At 60.6% G+C, this 20564-nt stretch overlaps 2 protein-coding genes across 10 annotated transcripts in view; both read left to right on the plus strand.

The window, feature by feature from the left end:
- Positions 1-45: 45 nt before the first annotated feature.
- SARS1 (seryl-tRNA synthetase 1) lies at positions 46-7478 on the plus strand. Its single transcript, XM_039710891.1, has 11 exons — positions 46-260; positions 2331-2401; positions 2559-2639; positions 3184-3342; positions 3795-3938; positions 4122-4277; positions 5033-5254; positions 5642-5771; positions 6592-6749; positions 6826-6955; positions 7029-7478. The coding sequence occupies exons 1-11, from the start codon at positions 125-127 to the stop codon at positions 7181-7183; spliced, it is 1542 nt and encodes a 513-aa protein (XP_039566825.1). The 5' UTR covers positions 46-124; the 3' UTR covers positions 7184-7478.
- Positions 7479-8721: 1243 nt separating this feature from the next.
- CELSR2 (cadherin EGF LAG seven-pass G-type receptor 2) overlaps positions 8722-20564 on the plus strand; it is a 30992-nt gene continuing 19149 nt past the window's right edge. For 8 of the 9 annotated variants that reach the window (XR_005627615.1, XM_039710892.1, XM_039710894.1 and 5 more), the window contains exons 1-9: positions 8722-12588; positions 14528-15175; positions 15727-15949; positions 16522-16637; positions 17046-17134; positions 17787-17944; positions 18369-18532; positions 19435-19560; positions 20001-20167. Coding sequence is in view for 8 of the 9 variants with exons in the window: in XM_039710892.1 (XP_039566826.1) it covers positions 8778-12588; positions 14528-15175; positions 15727-15949; positions 16522-16637; positions 17046-17134; positions 17787-17944; positions 18369-18532; positions 19435-19560; positions 20001-20167 (5502 nt within the window). In the remaining variant the exon portion in view is untranslated. The remainder of the gene's footprint in view (positions 12589-14527; positions 15176-15726; positions 15950-16521; positions 16638-17045; positions 17135-17786; positions 17945-18368; positions 18533-19434; positions 19561-20000; positions 20168-20564) is intronic. The other variant, XM_039710896.1, reaches the window with a different exon arrangement.

Below are 20564 nucleotides of genomic sequence, written 5' to 3' on the forward strand. Positions count from 1 at the left end.
CCTCTTCCAAGGGGCGCTGCTGCGCCCCGCCCGCACCGCCGCGGCCGCGCCCCTTCCGCGCACGCGCGCGGAGCAGCTGTCCCCGCCGGTGTTCCTGGTGCCGCCGCCGCCGCCATCGCCCGTCATGGTGCTGGACCTGGACCTGTTCCGCGCCGACAAGGGCGGAGACCCCGCCATGGTGCGCGACATGCAGCGCAAGCGCTTCAAGGACCCCGCGCTGGTGGATGCGCTGGTGCGAGCGGACGGCGCCTGGCGGAGGTGTACGTGGGGGTGGGTGGGTGAGGGGAGGGAGCCCCCGGGTTGGGGGACCCCCTTATCACACGCGGGCATGTCCCCCCCTCCCGGTGCCTTTCCCCCCAACCCCGTCAGCCCGGTGACCGCCCCGCAGGTGACAGGACCTCCCCCACCATCGCCCCTCCTCGGGGATGGGGGATCCCCTAGGGGTGTCTGTCCCTCCCTCCCCAGGACCTGGAAGCGGCCCCCACACTGGTCCCCGAACCTCCTCGATGAGATGGGGTGACCTTTAGTGGGGGGGTCTTTCCCACCCTCCGCAGTTTGTTGATTCTTCCCCAACCCTCGGGGATCACCTCAGTGGATCATTGCCGTCTGGGACTTGATTCTCTGGGTAAATCACAGCAGAGACCGAGGGCTTGTCCCTGGGTGGATCCCCTTGTCCCTAATCCCAGGGACTGAGGTGGGAGAAGTTCTCCCACTAGACCCGCCTTCCCTCCTCCCAGGTTCCCCTTAGCCCGGACATGGATCCCGTCCCATTGCGATCCCCAGAGATCCGCTCCCTGCATTGCCGCAGGATCCAGCTGGGCGGGGGGGATCCTAGAGAGCGCCAACCCCAGATTTGGGGTACACCACACCCGAAGGGTCCCATCTCCACCCACACGTGGAGGAACCACCTCCTCGTGGCTCCCGGTGGGATGTGGGGCAGCGGGATGAGCTCCGTCAGTGCGGGCCGCATGTGGAGAGGAATTGGAGGGCGGCGGGAGGAGTGGGTGCCCCCAAACCCCGCTGTTCCCAGGTCACCCCGGCATTCCACTGCTGCGGGATGAAAGCGGCGCTTAGGGCTCCCCTTTAATGCGTTCACCTAGATGTCCAAGGGATCAGCTGCTTCCCAGCCCCCTTCCCGCGGGCTCTGTGTCCCCAGGACGGCGGTGCTGGAGAATGGCGGGTGGCTGCAGGGTGAGACAGGCTGGCGGGTCGCGCTGGCTGATGCAATCCCGCGGCGCCGGTGCGTGGAGCCCGCGCTGTGCCGTGCTGTGTCCTGTTGGTGTTCCCTGGCTCTGGATCCCCTGGGGACTGATCCCTCCCGCTGATTAGAGTGGCGAGTTCTAGTGTGTCCCTAGTTTGAGCGGAGGTGTCCCTAGTTTGAGCTTCCCCGGGTCCTGGGCTCTGCCCTTCCCAGCCCTGGGATCATGAAGGGTGAGCATCCATGCTGCCCCTCATCCAACACCCCCTGAATCTCGTCACTGTGGCCGCAGATCCCAGGGTCTGCTCAGTCCTTAGCAATCCCATCCTGCTGAGGGAGGTGTCTCATCACAATGTGGGGTCCCAGCATAGTGTGGGGGTCCCATCCTAACAGGGAGGTCCCAGCATGGGGGGCTCCAAGCCTGTGGAGGGAGGGGTGCAATCCTGGCATGGGCGTTCCAGTGCAGCGTCAGGGGGATCTCATCCTGGTGTGGGGGTTCCAGCCCAGCATGAGGGTCCTGTCCTAGCACTGGAGGGGTCCAAGTGAAGTATGGAGATCCTATGCTGATGTGGGAAGTCCCATCCTGGTCGAGGGGTTCCTGTTTTGGCAGGTGGGGTTCCCAGTCAAGCATGGGGCTCACAGCCCAATGTGGGGGGTCCTAGCATGGGACAGGGATGCCATTCCAGTACATTGTTCCCAGCCTGGCATGGGACTTTCACTGCAGTGTGGGGGACTCCATGGGGGTCCCAGTGTGGAGGTCCTATCCCAGTGTGGGGGTCCCAGCCCAGCACGGGGAATCCCAGTTTAGGGTTCTCATCTTAGAGTTGGGGGTGTCCCATCCCAGCATGGTTCCAGCACATCATGGGGGTTTCCAGCCTGGCATGGATGTCCCAGTGCAATGTCACTCCAGGTGTTTTCCAGTGACATCCCTACTCTTTGTGGCTCTGCTCCACATGTTCAACCTCTGTCCTCCCAAAAACCCCAGGGGCTGGTGCCTGGGGTATTCCTGGAACTGCTATCCCCACTGCTGTTCCCATGGGAGCTCCATATCACCTTTCTGTACCAGATAGGGGCCCCAGCCTTTCTCTCATTCAGCCTTCTCTCAGGTGACAGCCCCTGCCTTCCTTTCCAGGCAGGTTTCGTGCCGACAACCTGAACAAGCTGAAGAACCTGTGCAGCAAAACCATTGGGGACAAGATGAAGGTGGGGCATGAGTGCCCTGGGTCACTGTATGGTGGGACATCACCAACTGGTGACATCTCTCCTTCTCCCAGCCCTCCAGTCTCTCCCTTGTGTCACTGAGGGATGCTGGAATTTTTCTCTTTAACTCACCTGGCGTTCCTTTTTCCTCTTGCTGCAGAAAAAGGAGCCAGTAGGGACGGATGAATCTGTACCAGAGAGTGCACAGAACCTGGATGAACTCACGGCTGATATCCTGGGGGTGAGTGAGACCCCAGCTCCCTCCACTGTGCCTACAGTTTGTCCAGAGCTTTGCCTGGAATTGCCCAGATTGGTGGCCTGAAGTGCCCACCAAATGAGGGGGGACTGCCTAATGCCCCAGCTGGGAGGATTCTTTATCTCTCAGTCCCACACCAGCAATAACTGACTCTTCCTCAGTGTCCTTGGTCTCCCCAGGATCACTCTGTCAGTCAAAGGCTCATCCCTGCGAATTCGAGTGGCCTCAGTCCTTCTGTGTCCTCAGTGTGTCCCTCCCTGCCTGCTTCCATCCCAGTTTGTTAGTCATCCTGGTTAATGAATGCAATGCTGGCTGCCATGGGAGCAGCTCAGGCCTCCCAGAGCCCAGCTTGTCACCCCACTATCCTTTCAGCTGTTCTTGAGTGTGTCCAGCCCAGGGACTCATTCCAGAATATGTGGTGGGTCTAGAATTCACCATGCTGGGCCCAAGATTTTCTGTGCTAGATGAGCAGGCCCCTCTTCTGAGTGGTCTTCTCTCTCCCCCACCTCATCCTGAGGTCTCTCTGCAGTGTCTCCAGGTATCCCAGATAAAGAAAGTTCGGCTGCTCATTGATGAGGCCATCCTGGAGTGCGACTCTGAGCGTCTGCGGCTGGAGGCTGAACGCTTTGAGAGCCTCCGGGAGATTGGGAACCTCCTCCACCCCTCTGTGCCCATTAGCAACGATGAGGTGGGACACGGGAAGGGAGGTGGGGCTGGGTCAGAGGGGCCAGGAAGCTCACAGTGGGAAGCAGGGGGCTCCCAGCGGGGGATCCCCCAAGCCTGTCTTGGGTGGGCGGGTGAGGGAAATCTGCATGACAAGCCAGCATTTCCCACCGGGATCAGACAAAGAGCAACTCAGACAACACTGAGCACACCATTGTTGGGGGAATTCATGGGAAAGGCGCTTACTGCGGTGAGGACGGGGTCTCCCTCTGTTGCCTCCATTCATCCCGCGGGAATATTTTCCCAGGAGGAGCACAACTGGGCCGGGCTTGTTGCCAAGTGGCCACACAATAAGCTACAGGCTGGAGTTTGAGCCCTCAAAGAGGGCCCAGTGTGGTTTAGGGACTGGTGTCACAGCGTTCCAGGGCACTGAGGAGGTGATAGGCTCCTGCTCGTCTTTTCTCCGGATTCCTGCAGGATGTGGACAACAAGGTGGAGCGGGTGTGGGGTGACTGCAGCTGCAGGAAGAAGTATTCTCATGTGGATCTGGTGGTGATGGTGGATGGCTATGAGGGGGAAAAGGGCGCCGTGGTGGCTGGCAGCCGTGGCTACTTCCTTAAGGTGAGAGCTGTGACCCCAGAATGATCGGGTTCAGAGAGGAATGTGGAGGGACAGGGGCCTTGGGTTCTCCTTCCCTGGGATTGATGATGGGAGCCTCCAGAGGCATCCTGGGCCCTCTGAACAAGGAGGGGTGGCCCAGCAGAGTGTGTGTGTGGTGTCAGGCAGTGTGACCCTTGTTCCCAGGGCCCGCTGGTGTTCCTGGAGCAGGCGCTGATCCAGTACGCGCTGCAGAGCCTCCGTGCCCGGGGGTACACCCCGGTGTACACCCCCTTCTTCATGCGCAAGGAGGTGATGCAGGAGGTGGCCCAGCTCAGCCAGTTTGATGAGGAGCTTTACAAGGTAAGGGATTGCTCCAGATTTGGGACTTGGAAGCAAGCACCCTCATGGGGCTGTGGTGCTGGAGGCAGTGGGATCTCCTCCGCCCTAGCAAGCTAGTGGTGGTGACAGCAATGGTAGCAGTGGTTCCTTCCTCTCTCCTTGGGATCCATCTCCACGTTGTGATGGTGATGATGTGACAGGGAGATGGCTGGTCGTGGGGGTCCACCTCGGTGGGAAACACTTCATGGTGATACTGCAGTAACAAGGAGGTGGCTCATCTTGCGTCCATCTCCATGGGTGACACACTGTGATGGCCATGAGGTGACAAGCAGATGGCTGGTCTGCAGAGTCTGTCTCCATTGGTGATGTGGTAACAGGGATGTAGCTTATCTCTCTGGTCCATGTTAATGGGTGCCACATGATGGTGATGAGGTGACAAGGAGGTGGCTCATCTTGGGGTCCATTTGCACAGGTGACACATGATGGCAGTGCAATGACAAGGAGGTGACATGCTCTGGGGGCCATCTCCATGGGTGACATAGGTGACAAGGAGGTGGCTTGTGATGGTGATGACGTGACAAGGAGGTGGCTCATCTCTGGAGTCCATCTCCACGGGTGATACAGGTGACTCGTCCCTGCCATCAGCCCCTTTGAACGACCAAGAAACTTCCCCTCGTGATGAATTCCCAAACCATCTGGCCCTGGAAAACCTCCCTGCTGGTCCCTGGAGGTTCAGGAGCAGCTAGAAGAGGGTTGCTGGTTCATGTCCCCTGCAGGTGATTGGGAAGGGCAGCGAGCGAGCGGAGGACAGTTCCATCGATGAGAAGTACCTGATTGCCACGTCAGAGCAGCCTATTGCCGCCCTGCACCGTGACGAGTGGCTGCGGCCTGAGGACCTGCCCCTCAAGTACGCAGGGCTCAGCACCTGCTTCCGCCAGGAAGTGGGATCCCATGGCCGGGACACTCGCGGCATCTTCCGTGTCCACCAGTTTGAGAAGGTGAAGGAGCAGTCCTGGGAGGAATTTGGGGTGTACTGAGGGTTGCTGTGGGGTTCCGGTGGAAATTCATGGTGTATCTGGTGCCACTGCAGCGTACTCAGCAGGAATTCAGGGTGTACCCATTGTCACCATGGTGTTCCAGCAGGAAGCTGGGGTGTATACCCCATGTCACTGTGGGGTTCCAGTGGGAATTCAGGGTGTACCTGGTGTCACTGTGGGGTTCTGATGGGAACTTCGGCTATACCCAGTGTCACTGCAGGTTTTAGGGTGTACTGGGTGTCACTGTAGGGTTCCAGTTGGAATTCAGACTGTACCTGGTGTCACCGTGGAGTTCCTGTGGGAATTAGAGCTATACCTGGTGTCACTGTGGAATTCCTTCTCCTGCAGATTGAGCAGTTTGTCTACTCCTCCCCCCATGACAACAAATCCTGGGAAATATTTGAGGAGATGATGGCCACAGCTGAGGAATTCTACCAGTCCCTCGGGATTCCCTACCACATCGTCAACATTGTCTCGGGTAGGGGTTCCTGTGTCATGGGAGGTTGAGGGGGGGTCCTGACCTGCTTCTTGCATGGCAGTTTTTTGTCCCTGGCTCATTGCTGTACCCAGCCTGAGACAGAGGAAGGGAAGGGGACATTTTGTTTTCCGTGGAACCCTCAGCCTTGCTCTGGGTCCGTGGGAGCGGGTGTGAACACTCCTGTGATGGTTGTCCCCAACTCCTCCTGGAAATGCTCACAGGAAAAAGATCTGGTTTAAAAGCTCTCTGTGGCTGAGTAGGACCCCTTTATCCATTGGCAGCGCGAGAACCCCACATCCCCATGGCTGAGCAGAAATCCTTCATTCCTGTGTCCAAGCAGGAATCCCAGATCCCCATGGCATAGTCCTACCTCCACATAGTCAAGTGGGAAGCCCATGTCCATGTGGCTGAGAAAGAGCCCTGTGTTCCTATAGCTGAGTGGGAATCTCACATCCACAAAGCTGAGAGAGGCCCCCACATTCCTGTGAGTAAGCAGGACCCCCATATCCCCATGGCACAGCAGGAACCCAGTGTCCTGTGGCTGAGTAGGAGTTCCCCATCCCCATGTCCAGGCAGGACTCCCAAACCCCCATGTCCCCATGACCAAGCAGCTTGTGGCTTGTTGACCCTGTGGCCAAGCAGGTACTCCACATTTCTATGGCTGAGAGGTAACCCCACATCACTATGGCAGAGCAGAAATCCATGTTGGTTCAGCACCAAGCTCGGGAGTGACTTTGGAGGCTTCACCCTACACTCTGCCCAGGACAGGCAAATTCAGGATGGCAGTGGGACCGCCCACTCAGCACTGTTCCCCCTCCAGGCTCCCTGAACCATGCAGCCAGCAAAAAACTGGATCTGGAGGCTTGGTTCCCTGGCTCTGGCGCCTTCCGCGAGCTTGTCTCCTGTTCCAACTGCACTGACTACCAGGCCCGGCGCCTGCGCATCCGCTATGGCCAGACCAAGAAGATGATGGACAAGGTGAGGCTAGTGGGCATAGGGGAGTTCTTCCTGTGTTCCTTTGCTTTCCCCATGTCACAGGTGTCCCCTGCCACAGGTAGAGTTTGTGCACATGCTGAATGCCACCATGTGTGCTACCACCCGCACCATCTGCGCCATCCTGGAGAACCACCAGACTCCTGAGGGCATCCGCATCCCTGAGAAGCTCCAAAACTTCATGCCTCCAGGTAACATCCCCCCGTGCCCTCCCCATTCCCTGGTCCTTGGTGGGGGGGTGACAGTGGTCCCTTGTTTCCCCAGACCTGCGGGAGCTGATTCCATTCGTCAAGCCGGCACCCATTGAGCAGGAACTCTCTAAGAAGCAGAAGAAGCAGCAGGAAGGAGGGGGCAAGAAGAAGGCAGCGGGGGGACGTGACCAGGTGCTGGAGGAGCAGATGAAGAACATGGAGGTCTGAGGGTGTCCCCCTGCACCCCAAGGACTTTGAGGGCCTCCCAAGTCATCTCACCTCTATTGCTGGGCTGTGCCCTTCATCATCGTCTTTGCCTCAGAGGGGAGTCACCATCTGTCCTCCCTGTTCCACAAAGAACTGCCACTCTCAGGGCGCTGCCCCTCTCCCTGTGTGTCCACCTTACCCTGCTGAGTTGGGCCGGGATCCCTCAAGTGTCCCCCTCATGCTGAGTGGTGCTGTGGACCCGCGTGCCCATGTAACATGTCCCTCCTCCATCCAAAATAAAGGCAAGAGCTGCTGAGCTGTGTTCTTGGGGGGTTCCAGCCCGGGGAGGTGTCTCCGTTGCACACCATCCTTCCTCCCGGCACCTCCCTCCTCCCCTTTCCCCTCCTGCCAGCCCTACACAAAGCGACAGACAAAGCCCCTTTGTGATGCTAAGTGGGGCCGAGGGCCCCCAGCCTCAGCCCCAGCTGCTCTGCTGCTCGCCCCCCGCTCCGGGGCGGGGTGATACACGGGAGGGTTACCCCCTTCCATCGCCATGCAGGGAGGCCTGGCTGCGTGGGAAACCCCCGGCAGGCCTCGGGTGTCGGGTGGAACCGGCGGGGAGCGGCCCAGTGAGTCACCGGAGCCCCCGGCGGAGGCGGGGGGGTTCCGGCGCTCCAAGCGCCGCCCCGGCGCTCGGGAGCCCCTCCCCGGTACCCGTCGGACCCGTTCCGCCGGCGTGGGGAGGCGACTCCGCGCCGCCTGCCTGCACCCACGCGACCGGCGCCGGCTTGGGCGGCGGGGGGGGAGCAGCAACCACAGACCGCGGGGATCCGTCCCCGTCTAGCTTCTCCAGTCCCTCCCAGTCTGTTCCAGCGCCCCCGACATCCCCTGTCTGTCCCAGTTTGTCCTAGTGACCCCCAGCATCCCCAGTCCCTCTCAGCGTGGTCCAGTCGCTCCCAGTCTGTTCTATTGCTCCCGGTACTGGTGCGGTGGGACGAGCCCGGGGATCGCGGGGGGAATATGTGGCACGGAGTGCGGGGAGACGGACTTCCATGTGTGGAGTCACAGCCGGCGGTGATGACACGGGGGTCTTGGGGGACGTGTGTCACACGTGCTGTGTGTGCCACACATGATCTCTGTGCTGTGTCACACACGTGCTCTGTCTCACATGTGTATGCTCCGTGTGTGTTTCACATGTGCTATGTGTGTCACATACATGGTTCCCATGTCATATGTGATCTGTTGGGGCTTGTGTGCCCTGCGTGTGCGACGTGCGTGTTCCCTGCGCGTGCAACACGTCTGCCTGCAATGCACAGGTGCGTGCAAGGCCCTTCACATCTGTGTGTGTACGAATGTGCGCGCAGGGCGCACATGTGCCCCTCACACGAGTGTGCGCAACCTGCGCGCAGTGCGCGCTCGCTGCCCCCGCGCTGCCGGTGCGGTTGCGGGTGCCGCTGGCGAGTACCGGGGGCGGCGGCTCCTTTAAGAGCGGCCGGGCCGGTGAATTGGCGGCTCCGCCCCTGCGGGCGCGCGCGGGCGAGGGCGGGGTGCAGGCGGCGGAGCGGGTCGCTGCGGGCACCGGCACCGGCACCGGGGGCACCGGGGGGCAGCGGCCATGGGCCCTCCGCCCACCCGCCGGGCCGCACTCCGGCTGCTGCCGCTGTTGCTGCTGCTGCCGCTGCCCGCACCGGGAGCCGCCACCGCCATCGCCACCGGCATCGGCAGCAGCACCCGTACCCGTCCGTCCAGCACGCTACCGGCGCCACTCCAGCTCCGCGGCGGCACCGGGATCAGCGGCGGCGCGTGGCCTCCGCCGAGCACCGGGGACAGCGGCGACAGCTCTGGGCCCGCACCAGCCGCGGGCGGCAGCGATGGGACTGCACCAGGCGCCGGCTCCAGCAGTGGTGCGTGGTCCCCGCCGAGCACCGGGAACAGCGGCGACAGCGCTGGGCCGGCACCGGCCGTGGGCGGCAACGATGTGACTGCACCAGGCACCGGCTCTTCCAGTGGGGACAGCGGCGGTGGCATTAGGGGGTTCACAGGTATCGGCGGCTCCAGGGTTACCGGAGACACTGGAGGCACCTTGCATGCTGGAGACGCCTGGAAGCCTGGAGGCACTGGGGGCGTTGGAAGCACCAGGGGTGCTGGAAGCATCCGGGATAGTGGAGGCACCGGGGTTACTGGAGGAACTGGAGACACTGGAAGCACTCATGTCCTCAGGGGCACCAGGAGCACTGGGAATACTGGACACAATGGGGACACCAACATCCCCATGGAGGACACTGGGAGCACTGGGAACATGCTGAGCACTGGGGGTGTTTGGGGCACTGGGAGCACTCCAGTCCCCAGGGGCACGAGGAATTCTCAACTCACTGGGGAGACTGGGAGAGTCTCCAGAGATGCTGGCAGCACTAGGAAAGTCCCCAGGGATACTGGGAGCACCAGAGATACTGAACATAATGGGGAGACTGGGAAAGTCCCCAGCAACACCAGAAACACTGTGGACACAGGACATGCTGGGAACACCAATATCCCCAGTGAGACCAGTGGCACTGGGGATACAATAAGCACTGGGGATGTTGTGGAGTTGCAGACCACAGCGGTCTCCAGGCCCCTCATACCTCACCGCCGTCCCTGCCGCAGCCCCAACACAGCACCGCAGTTCCAGCCCTCCAGCTACCAGGCCACAGTGGAGGAGAACCGGCCAGCAGGCACACCAGTGACACAGGTGACAGCGCACGACCCTGATGAGGGCGAGGCAGGCCGGCTGCACTACTCTATGGCTGCACTCTTCGACAGCCGCTCCGATGACCTCTTCACCGTGGACCCTGTCACTGGTGCCATCAGCACCGCTGCACCACTGGACCGCGAGAGCAAGAGCACTCATGTGTTCCGCGTGACAGCAGTGGACCATGGGACACCCCGGCGCAGTGCCATGGCCACACTGACGGTGACAGTGAGCGACACCAATGACCACGACCCAGCCTTTGAGCAACCAGAATACCGGGAGAGTGTGCGAGAGAATCTGGAGGTGGGCTATGAGGTACTGACAGTGCGGGCCACCGATGGCGACGCTGGTCCCAATGCCAACATCCTCTACCGCCTCCTCAATGCTGGTGACGCCAACAAGGTCTTTGAGATCGATTCCCGCTCAGGTGTCATCCGCACCCTTGGCCCTGTGGACCGGGAAGTAGTGGATGCCTTTGAGCTGTTGGTGGAGGCCACAGACCAGGGCCAGGATCCAGGTCCCCGGAGTGCCACAGCCACTGTCCGCATCGCTGTGGAGGATGACAATGACAATGCACCGCAGTTCAGTGAGCGACGTTACGTGGCACAGGTCCCTGAGGACGTGGTGCCCAATGTGGCAGTTCTGCAGGTGATGGCCACCGACCGTGACAAAGGCAGCAATGCACTGGTGCACTATAGCATTGTCAGCGGCAACACCCGTGGGCACTTCTACATTGATGCGCAGACAGGCACACTGGATGTCGTTACCCCTCTGGACTACGAGGTCACCAAGGAGTTCACCCTGCGGATCCGGGCGCAGGATGGGGGCCGCCCACCTCTCTCCAACATCAGCGGTTTGGTTACCATCCAGGTGTTGGATGTCAATGACAATGCACCCATCTTTGTCAGCACACCCTTCCAGGCCACAGTGCTGGAGAATGTCCCCGTGGGCTACTCCGTCATCCATGTACAAGCCATTGATGCTGATTCAGGTGACAACAGCCGGTTAGTTTACACCCTGCTGGAGACTGGCACTGGCTTCCCCTTTGCCATCAACAACAGCACCGGGTGGATTGTGGTGGCCTCTGAGCTGGACCGGGAGGTAGTTGACTTCTACAGTTTTGGGGTGGAGGCGCAGGACCATGGCACCCCACCAATGGCCTCCACGGCCAGCGTCAGTGTCACCATCCTGGATGTCAATGACAACAGCCCTGAGTTCACCCAGCGGGAGTATGGTGCCCGCCTGAACGAGGACGCAGCAGTGGGCACCAGTGTCCTGACTGTCTCTGCTGTTGACCGTGATGCTTACAGTGTCATCACATACCAGATCTCCAGTGGCAACACCCGCAACCGGTTCTCCATCACCAGCCAGAGCGGTGGTGGGCTCATCTCCCTTGCCCTGCCCCTGGACTACAAGCTGGAGCGGCAGTACCTGCTCACCATTGCTGCCTCTGATGGCACCCGCCAGGACACTGCCCAGGTGGTTGTCAATGTCACCGATGCTAACACCCACCGCCCCGTCTTCCAGAGCTCCCACTACACCATCAGCATCAATGAGGATCGGCCAGTGGGCACAACAGTGGTGGTCATCAGTGCCACAGACGAGGACACGGGGGAGAACGCCCACATCACCTACCTGATGGAGGACAGCATACCCCAGTTCAGCATTGCTGCTGATACTGGTGCTGTCACCACCCAGATGGAGCTGGACTATGAGGACCAGGTGTCCTACACCTTGGCCATCACAGCGCGGGACAATGGTATCCCGCAGAAATCTGACACAACTTACCTGGAGATCCTGGTGAGTGATGTCAATGACAATGCACCCCAGTTTCTCCGTCATTCCTACCAGGGATCCATCTACGAGGATGTCCCCACCTTCACCAGTGTCCTCCAGGTCTCCGCAACTGACCGTGACTCCGGGCTCAATGGGAGGGTCTTCTACACCTTCCAAGGGGGTGATGATGGTGATGGCGACTTCATCATTGAGTCTACCTCGGGCATTGTCCGCACCTTGCGCCGTCTGGACCGGGAGAATGTGCCGCTGTATTCCCTGCGGGCATTCGCCGTGGATAAGGGGGTTCCAGCCCGGCGGACACCAGTGGAGATCCAGGTGACAGTTTTGGATGTCAATGACAACCCACCTGTGTTCGAGCGGGACGAGTTTGACATCTTTGTGGAGGAGAACAGCCCCATTGGGCTGGTGGTGGCCCGAATCACTGCCACCGACCCCGATGAGGGCACCAATGCCCAGATCATGTACCAGATCGTGGAGGGCAACATCCCCGAGGTCTTCCAACTGGATATCTTCTCTGGAGAGCTCACTGCCCTGGCTGACCTGGACTATGAAACCAAGGCTGAATACATCATGGTGGTCCAGGCGACCTCAGCACCACTGGTGAGTCGGGCCACCATCCATGTGCGCCTGCGTGACACCAACGACAACAGCCCCCAGCTCAAGAACTTCGAGATCCTCTTTAACAACTACATCACCAACCGCTCCGGCAGCTTCCCTGGGGGCGTCATTGGCCGCATCCCTGCCCATGACCCTGACGTCTCTGACCACCTCACTTATGCTTTTGAGCAGGGCAATGAGCTCAACCTCGTGCTGCTGGACCCACACAGTGGGGACCTGCGCCTCAGCCCGGCCCTGGACAACAACCGCCCACTTGAGGCCATCATGAGGGTGTCTGTCTCTGGTAAGACCCCCACACATGGAGGGGACCTTGCAGGGGGAGTGAAGTTGGTGGGTATAGAGACCTCTATTTGCATGGAGGCAAGGTGTTATGGGGTCTCATTACCCTGCTTTGGCTGTCTCCAACCTCCAGATCGAGGGGAGGGGGGAATAATGGGATGCTGTGCCACCCTCACACCCCAGACATCCAAGCTAGAGGCTGTCGGGTCCCTAGCACACCCTTTGCTTTTCCCACCCCCCTGGGCTTGTCCAGAGGTGGTCCTGGCACTTCTCTGTTTGTTAGTGAGCAGGGTGGACCAGGGCCCAGTGCATTTCTTGGGGGAGCAGAGGCTGGTGTGGGCCAGCAGGGTCCTGGTACCCTTGGGGGCTTGTTATGGGGGTGTGATGGGTGAATCTGGGAAGGCTCAGGGTGCAGTACAGTATTGGGGGAGTCCTGGCACTGCCGTGTTTGTGTTTCCAGGGGACTCCACTTGAATGAATTCAGTGCAGGAGACACAAGGCCTGGTGTGTGTATTCAGGGGGGCAACCTGGCCTCCACTGAGAGGTCCCCAAACCCAGTGTGGGGGGTTGTGAGGGGGGTTGTGCCATCAATTGTCAGCACCATTTGGGTGGTGGGGTGTCCAGGAGGTGCTTCTGGGGGATGGGGGTCACCCCAAGGTGGGGGAACACCTCCTTAGTCACCCCCAGGTCAGGGGGAAACTGGGTCACAGGCCATGCCTGATGTCCATTGTCCTCAGCCACATGGCCCCCATCTCCCCACAGCTTCCCCTGGCAGGGGTCCCTGCACTGGCCACACAAAGCAGGGGGCCCAGGGCACAAAGGGTGGGGGCAGGGAGTCCCCCCTGTCCCCCCCAAGCACGGGGGCAGGCAGAAGGGAAACAAAAGGTCCAGCCATAGCTGGGCCCTCGCAGCTGCAGCCATGGTAACCTTACCCCCCCGCCAGCCACTGGCTACCAGTCACTGGCCACAGGCCACTGGGCAGCCCTGGCCCCTGCCACCCCCTGTGGCACTTCCTTCTGCCTGCTTAACCCCCCACCTGTCCCCATGTTCCCTTCATCCATCTGTCTGCCTGCTCCCCATCTGTCCTGCATCCCTCTGCCCTCAGCCAGGGGGAGGACAAAGAAGAGAAAGGTGGGTGCCACAGTGCTTAGCAGAGATTTCGCTCCCCCAGCCCCACAACCAGCACAAGCCCCACAACCAACAACAACCCCATAGCCAGCACCAGTCCCTTAACCAGCACCATCCCCATACCAGCCCCAGCCCCAGAAACAGCTCCAGCTCCATAACCAGCCCCAACCCCATAACCAACCACCAGCCCCATTTAGATGTCGCACCCCACAGTGTCCAGGGAGGATGGGCACCCCATGACCCACACTGTCCCCATTCAATGGTTGCCAAGTGGAATGGGCACCCACAACCAGCACCAGCCCCATAACCAGTGCTGTCCCAATTCAGTAGTGGCCAGGTGGGACAAGAGCCTTGTAGCCAGTTCCAGCCCCATTGCCAACACCATCCCCATCCCGCTGTTGCTACCCTGTGGTAGGTGGGATGGGCACCCCAAAAACAGTACCAGCCCCATAACTAGCACCAACCTTATAACCATCACAGTATCCATTCCTTGGTGGCTGAGCAGGAAAGGTTCCCCATACCCTGCACTGTCCCCAGCTGACTGTATCCGTTCCATGCTGGTCAAGTGGGATGGGCACCTCATAGCCAGTATTGTTGCCATTCCACAGTGGCTACATGGGCCAGGTGTTTCATGGCCAGTGCTGTCCCCATTCTATGGTGGCTAAGCGGGTCAAGCCCCCATAGCATATCCCCGTCCAACAGCAGCTGATTCTGTTGGTTGTCCCGTATCTAGCACTATTCCCATCCCACCACCCTTTCCCAGAATTGTCCGTTGCTCTCACTGACCCCCTCCTGTGTCCCCCCTTTGTCCCCAGATGGCGTTTACAGTGCAACAGCGCAGTGCACGCTGCGGGTGACGGTGATCACAGATGAGATGCTCAGCAACAGCATCACCCTGCGTTTGGCCGACATGTCCCAGGAACGCTTCTTGTCCCCCCTACTCAGCCGCTTCCTGGAGGGGGTGGCTGCTGTCCTGGCCACCCCCCGCCACCGCGTCATCCTCTTCAACATCCAGACGGACACAGACGTGGGGCCGGCCCGGATCCTCAATGTCAGCCTCTCGGCACTGCTGCCGGCGGCGGTGCCGGGCTCATCGCGGTTCTTCTCGTCGGAGGAGCTGCAGGAGCGGCTGTACCTTAACCGATCGCTCCTGGCGGCTACCACGGCCCAGCGAGTCCTGCCCTTTGATGACAACGTGTGTCTGCGCGAGCCCTGCGAGAACTACATGCGCTGCGTCTCTGTCCTGCAGTTCGACAGCTCCGCGCCCTTCCTCGCCTCCGACACCATCCTTTTTCGCCCCATCCACCCTGTCACGGGCCTGCGCTGCCGCTGCCCGCCTGGCTTCACCGGCGACTACTGCGAGACCGAGATCGACCTCTGCTACTCCAGCCCCTGCGGCAACAACGGGCGGTGCCGGAGCCGTGAGGGTGGATACACCTGCGAGTGCCACGAAGACTTCACTGGTTAGTCACTGGCCGGCCCTTCCTCGTAGTGTCCATCCTCATCTTTCCTCATCCAGCTCCTCTTCCTCCCTCCGCCGGTAGACTGGTGGCACTGGGGCTATACCCCCTACCCCTGCTCTGGGACTTCAGCTCAGGGGATCTCCTGGTGGGGGGTGCCAGCCAGGTGGGGGAGGGCATGTGAGAGGAGGGGGTGTCTTTGGGTTTCCATGGTAATGGGAGGTGGTTACCATGGTGATAAAGCTGGGGATAAAGATACTGGGGGATGGGGAGGGAGAAGGGATCCCCAACCTCCCATTTAGGGTGCTTGGTGTCACATTAGGATGCTTGGTGTCACACAGTGAGTGCCTGGGGGGAGAACTTGAGGGTTACTGGCGGGTGGGGAGGAGAGAGGACACCCCTCCCCCATTTTTGGGATGCTGGTGCTGTTGGGGTGTCACACAGGGGAGCCCTGCAAGCTGAGCACCTGAGGGGGACCACTCTGGGTTTAACGGGGATGTGTGGAGGGAAGATGGGACTCCTTACCCTAGTTTTGGGGTTTGGATATCACACAGGGGAGCACTGTGAGCTGAGTGCCCGGGGGGGCCGCTGCACCCCGGGGGTCTGCCAGAATGGGGGCACCTGCCTGAACCTGCTGGTGGGGGGATTCCGGTGTCAGTGTCCCCCTGGGCACTATGAGAAGCCCTTCTGCACCATGAGCACCCGCAGCTTCCCCCCACACTCCTTCCTCACCTTTCGTGGCCTCCGCCAGCGCTTCCACTTCACCCTCAGCCTCACGTGAGCCTGGGGGAATTTGGGGAGATGGGGGGTGATGTGTGCCCCTGTGGGTGTCACGTGGAGTGTGGGGTAGATGGTGATGTTTGTCCCGTTGGCGTGAGATGAGGTGATGGGGTGTGAGGTGATGGGTGTCTTGTGGGCACTGGGCGGGTGGGTGGGTGCCCCCATTGGCATCATTTGGGATGTGGGATGGTGGGTGTCACAAGGGCATCAGATGGTGTGGGGATGCCCCATTAGCATCATGTGGGATGGGTGGTGATTAGTGCCCCACTGGCATCATATCGGCTGTGGGGTGATTGGGTGTGGGGTGATGGGCACCCTGAGGGCACAGGGTGGGGGCAAAGGGTGTGGGTGACGCCTTGGCATGGGAGGCAGTGGGGTGGGGATGCCTTGTGGGGTCAGGGCTGACGCATACGAGCATCTCACAGTGGGTACATGGGGTTGGGGTCAGGGGGTTGGGCATGAGGCATGTGCCTCAAGGGCACGGCAGGGTCAGGGGGTGTTGGGGAGTGCCAGGGAGGCATGGTGGGATTGGGGGGTATTGGGGCACTGCTGGCACTTTTGTCCTCCAGGTTTGCCACACAGGAGCGGGATGGGCTCTTGCTGTATAACGGGCGCTTCAATGAGCGGCATGACTTCGTGGCACTGGAGATTGTGGACGAGCAGCTGCAGCTCACCTTCTCAGCAGGTACGTGCTGCCCCTGCCATACCCTGGCCCCGTACCCTCACACCCTTGTGGGCACTGTATTCTTCACTGCATCCCTCACTTCATCCCGGAGATCCCATCCTTGCACTGCCTGGCACTGCATCTTGGGCATCATATTCCTGGCACTGCATCTCTCATTGCATTCCTCACTGCATTCCTCACTGCATCCCTGGCCTGCCATTCTTGGTGCTGCCCAACACTGCAACCCCAACATCCCGTCCCTGACACTGCATTCCTGGCACTACATCCTGGACATTCCCTTGCTAGCACTGCAACCCCTGCATCATGTCCCCAACACTGCATCCCTGGCACTGCATCGTGGACATCCCATTCCTGGCACTGCCACCCCTCCTTGCCTCTGGCTGTGTTGCCCTGACGCTGTGTCCACAGGTGAGACCACCACCACGGTGTCACCCTTTGTGCCAGGAGGAGTCAGCGATGGGCAGTGGCACCGGGTGCAGCTGCACTACTACAACAAGGTGGGGGAATGGGGGTCATGGGGGGCACAGTGGGTGGGGAGTGTTTGGGACAGACAGAGAAAAGGAAGATGGAGGGGAAGGGTGGGGGAATGGAGAGATGGGGGGATCGGGCAGGGGATTTGCGGCACCTAAAGGACCCCTAAGGGATGTGCCCACCCATGGGGGTCCCAAGGGATGGGAGATGGGAAATGGAGGAAGAGAAAGGAGTGGAGGGAGGGCAAGAGGGTGTTGGAGGGATGAGGAGAGTAGAGAGGAGATTTGGGGAACTCCAAGGGACTGTCAAGAGATGCCCCTATCCATGAGGACCTCAAGGGACCCTCACTCACTTCCTCACCCATTGGCCCCCTGAGGAGCCCCATGTACTTTCCTCACCTGTGGGGACCCCTGAGGAATTGGAATGGGGGGATGGAGGAAGAGGAGATCAAAGGGATGGAAGCTTGGGGGGATGAAGGGGACCATTGAGGGGTTTAAAGGGGGCTGAAGGGATGGAGGGGAGTGTTGGGGGATCTGAAGGGTGGGCAGCTGGTGGGCTGGAGGGACATGGGAGCCTGGTAAGGGTTGAGGCATCAGAGGGCAGTGGAAGGATGAGGAGTGGGACAGAGGCTGCAGGATGGGGGTCTTGGGCCACCCTGCCTAATATGGGGCCTCCCAGCCGGTTGTGGGGCGCTCAGGGGTCCCACAGGGCCCTTCAGAGCAGAAGGTGGCTGTGGTGACTGTGGACGACTGTGACACGGCCATGGCCCTGCGCTTCGGGCCCCGTCTCGGCAACTATTCCTGTGCTGCCCAGGGCACCCAGACTGGCAGCAAGAAGTGAGAGGGGCCTGGGGATCCCATGGGTGGGGTCCCTTGGGGTACCCATAGAGGGGTCCCTATGAGTGTGGTACCTTTGGAGTCTTCTCTGGTGAAAGGTCCCTTGGGGGTCACAGATCTGTATGGATGGGGGAGTCACTGGAGGTCCCCATGGGGTTGGGGGGTTCTCTTGGCGTCCCCATGGCACTGGGGGAAGTGGGGAGTCCCTTGTGAGTCTGTTGAGTTCCCCATGGGGGAACACCCTTTGGGTGGTCCCTCAGGTCCCCATAGGTTTCGGGGTGAGTGAGTGTTCTTTGGGGGTCTCTTGTGACTCCCATGGGATGGGGGGTGGATGGGTGTCCCTTGAGACTCCCTCAGGGTCCCCATGGGTTGTGGGGTCCCTCGGGGGTTTCTTGAGTCCCTGAGGTGATGGTGGGCTCTGCAGGTCACTGGACCTGACGGGGCCACTGCTGCTGGGGGGAGTCCCAACGCTGCCCGAGAGTTTCCCGATCCGCAGCCGGCACTTTGTGGGGTGCATGCGGCACCTCCACATTGACCAGCGCCCCGTGGACATGGCAGCCTTTATTGCTAACAACGGCACCCTGCCTGGTGGGCTCCGGGATCGGGAGACTGGGGAGGGGCTGTGCTCCTTCGAGCACAGGGAGATGGGGTGTGGGGTTAAGGGGTACCTGAAAAGTGTGGCTGTGTCCCCTGAATGATGGGAGGGGGTTCCAGGGCTGGAGGGATGGATGAGGGTCCAGGGGGCATGGGGGATGTTGTGCCCCCTGGGTGTGGGATGGGAGGTTAGGGAGTGCAGATGTGGGTTGAGGGGTACCAGGGTCATGGGGCTGTGCCTCCTAGGTGTGGGGAGGGGGTGCCAGAGTAATGGTGCTGGATGGGGGTCCGGGGAGACACAGGGCAGAGCTGTGGGGAGGGGGTGGGGGAGTGCCAGGGCTATGGGGCTGGAGAGAGGTCCAGGGAACGGGCTGGGGCTCCCCAGGGTGTGGGATGGGAAGTCAGGGGATGAAGGCTTGAGTTCAGGGTTGCCAGGGCCACAGGGTGTGGGTTATAGAGTAGGGGTTGCTGGGGCTTGAGGGCTAGCTGGGGGCCCAGGTCTGGGCAGTGCTTGGGGGTTTCTTGGCAGTGCTTGTCCCATGGGTGTGGGGAGGGGGTGCAAGGCTCATGGGGCTGGATGGGGGTCCAGGGACACAGTGGTAGAGCATTCTGTGTCCTCTGGTTTTGGGGTGGTGGGTGAGGGGCTGCCAGGGCCATTGAGCTGGAGTGGGTGGCACAGACAAGGCTGTGTCCCCTGGGGGTGGGGAGGTGCCAGGACTGGGGTGCTGGATGAGCCTCTGTCCCCTTAGGGGTGGGGTTGGGATGTGGGGTGGGGGCTCATGGGGTACTAGAACCATGGGGTTGGATAAGGTTTCAAGGATGTGGGGGTGTCTGTGCCCCATGGGGCCAGGGGTCCCAAGTCATTTGTGGCATGTGACGCCCGTGCCCCCTCACAGGTTGTCCTCCCAAGAAGACCCTGTGTGACACCAACACATGCCACAACGGTGGCACCTGTGTGCATGAGTGGGGGGGATTCAGCTGCCGCTGCCCATTGGGCTTTGGGGGCAAAACCTGCCAGGAGGGTACTGGGGGGCCTGGGGGGACATTGTGGTGGGGCTGTGTGGCATGCATAGGGCTTGTTGTGGGTCTGTGGGGGGGCATGGGGAGGGTCTCTGGGTGGGTGTGAGGGGTGTGGGAAGGGGGTGAGAGGCATCTCTGCTTTTGTTTGGGGGTCTGTGGAATTGTTGTGGGTTCATGAGGGGGTATGGGGGATCTGTGGGAGGGTGTGTTGGCATCTGTGGGATGTGCATGGGTTCCCCAGGTGGGTGCTGGGGATCTGAGATTGGATATGTGAGAAGCTGCATGGGTTGTGAGGGGTCCTGGGTGGGGTGCAGGAAGTCCATGGGCAGGTGTGGGTGGTCTGTATGGGGGGGCACATGGCTGTGTCGTGGCATGGGGGTCCTTGGGGTGGGCTTGTGGGGGGTCAGTGTGTTGCCTCCCATCCCACGTGCATGCCCCACAGAAATGGCAGGCCCACAACGGTTCGTGGGCAGCAGCCGTGTGGCGTGGAACGGGCTGGCACTGCCCCTCTCCCTGCCCTGGCCAGTCCGCATCATGTTCCGCACCCGGCACCCCCGTGGGGTTCTGCTGCGAGCAGGGGCTGGAGGTCGCCTAACCCTCATCCTGCAGGTGGGCACGGGGGAGGCATGGGGGTTGCACCAGGGAGTCAAATAGGGGAGTTTTCCTGAGGAAGGTGCCGGGGAGGAGAGGTGGTTGCCATGGGGTGTTATTGATTTGGGTGGGGGTCATTGCCACAAGAGGTTTTGGTGTCATTGGCATGAGAGTTATAGCTTTGGGGGGAGGTCATTGCCCTGGGAGCGTGTTAACTTGAGCGGGAGTATAGGGGGGTTGGCACTGGAGCAGTGCCAGGGGTTATTGCTCTGAGGATGGGGGTGTTATTGGCATTGGGAGTTGTTGGCACAGGGTTTATTATCCTGGGGGGAGTCGTTGCCCTGGGGGAGTCATTGGAATAGGAGGTATTTCTGGGGGGTTATATATGGCCATGGTGAGGTAGTGGTGTGGGGGG

This window comes from Passer montanus, unplaced genomic scaffold, assembly GCF_014805655.1.
Source record: "Passer montanus isolate IOZ18808 unplaced genomic scaffold, ASM1480565v1 scaffold237, whole genome shotgun sequence".
In the NCBI taxonomy this organism is placed as follows: domain Eukaryota; kingdom Metazoa; phylum Chordata; class Aves; order Passeriformes; family Passeridae; genus Passer; species Passer montanus.

Excerpts from the sequence above, each read along its gene's own strand:
- SARS1 (XM_039710891.1), top strand. The coding sequence starts at position 125 with ATGGTGCTGGACCTGGACCTGTTCCGCGCCGACAAGGGCGGAGACCCC. Across the intron at positions 2,640-3,183 it reads TCACGGCTGATATCCTGGGG|TGTCTCCAGGTATCCCAGAT; the intron begins GTGAGTGAGACC and ends GTCTCTCTGCAG. Across the intron at positions 4,278-5,032 it reads TTGATGAGGAGCTTTACAAG|GTGATTGGGAAGGGCAGCGA; the intron begins GTAAGGGATTGC and ends TGTCCCCTGCAG.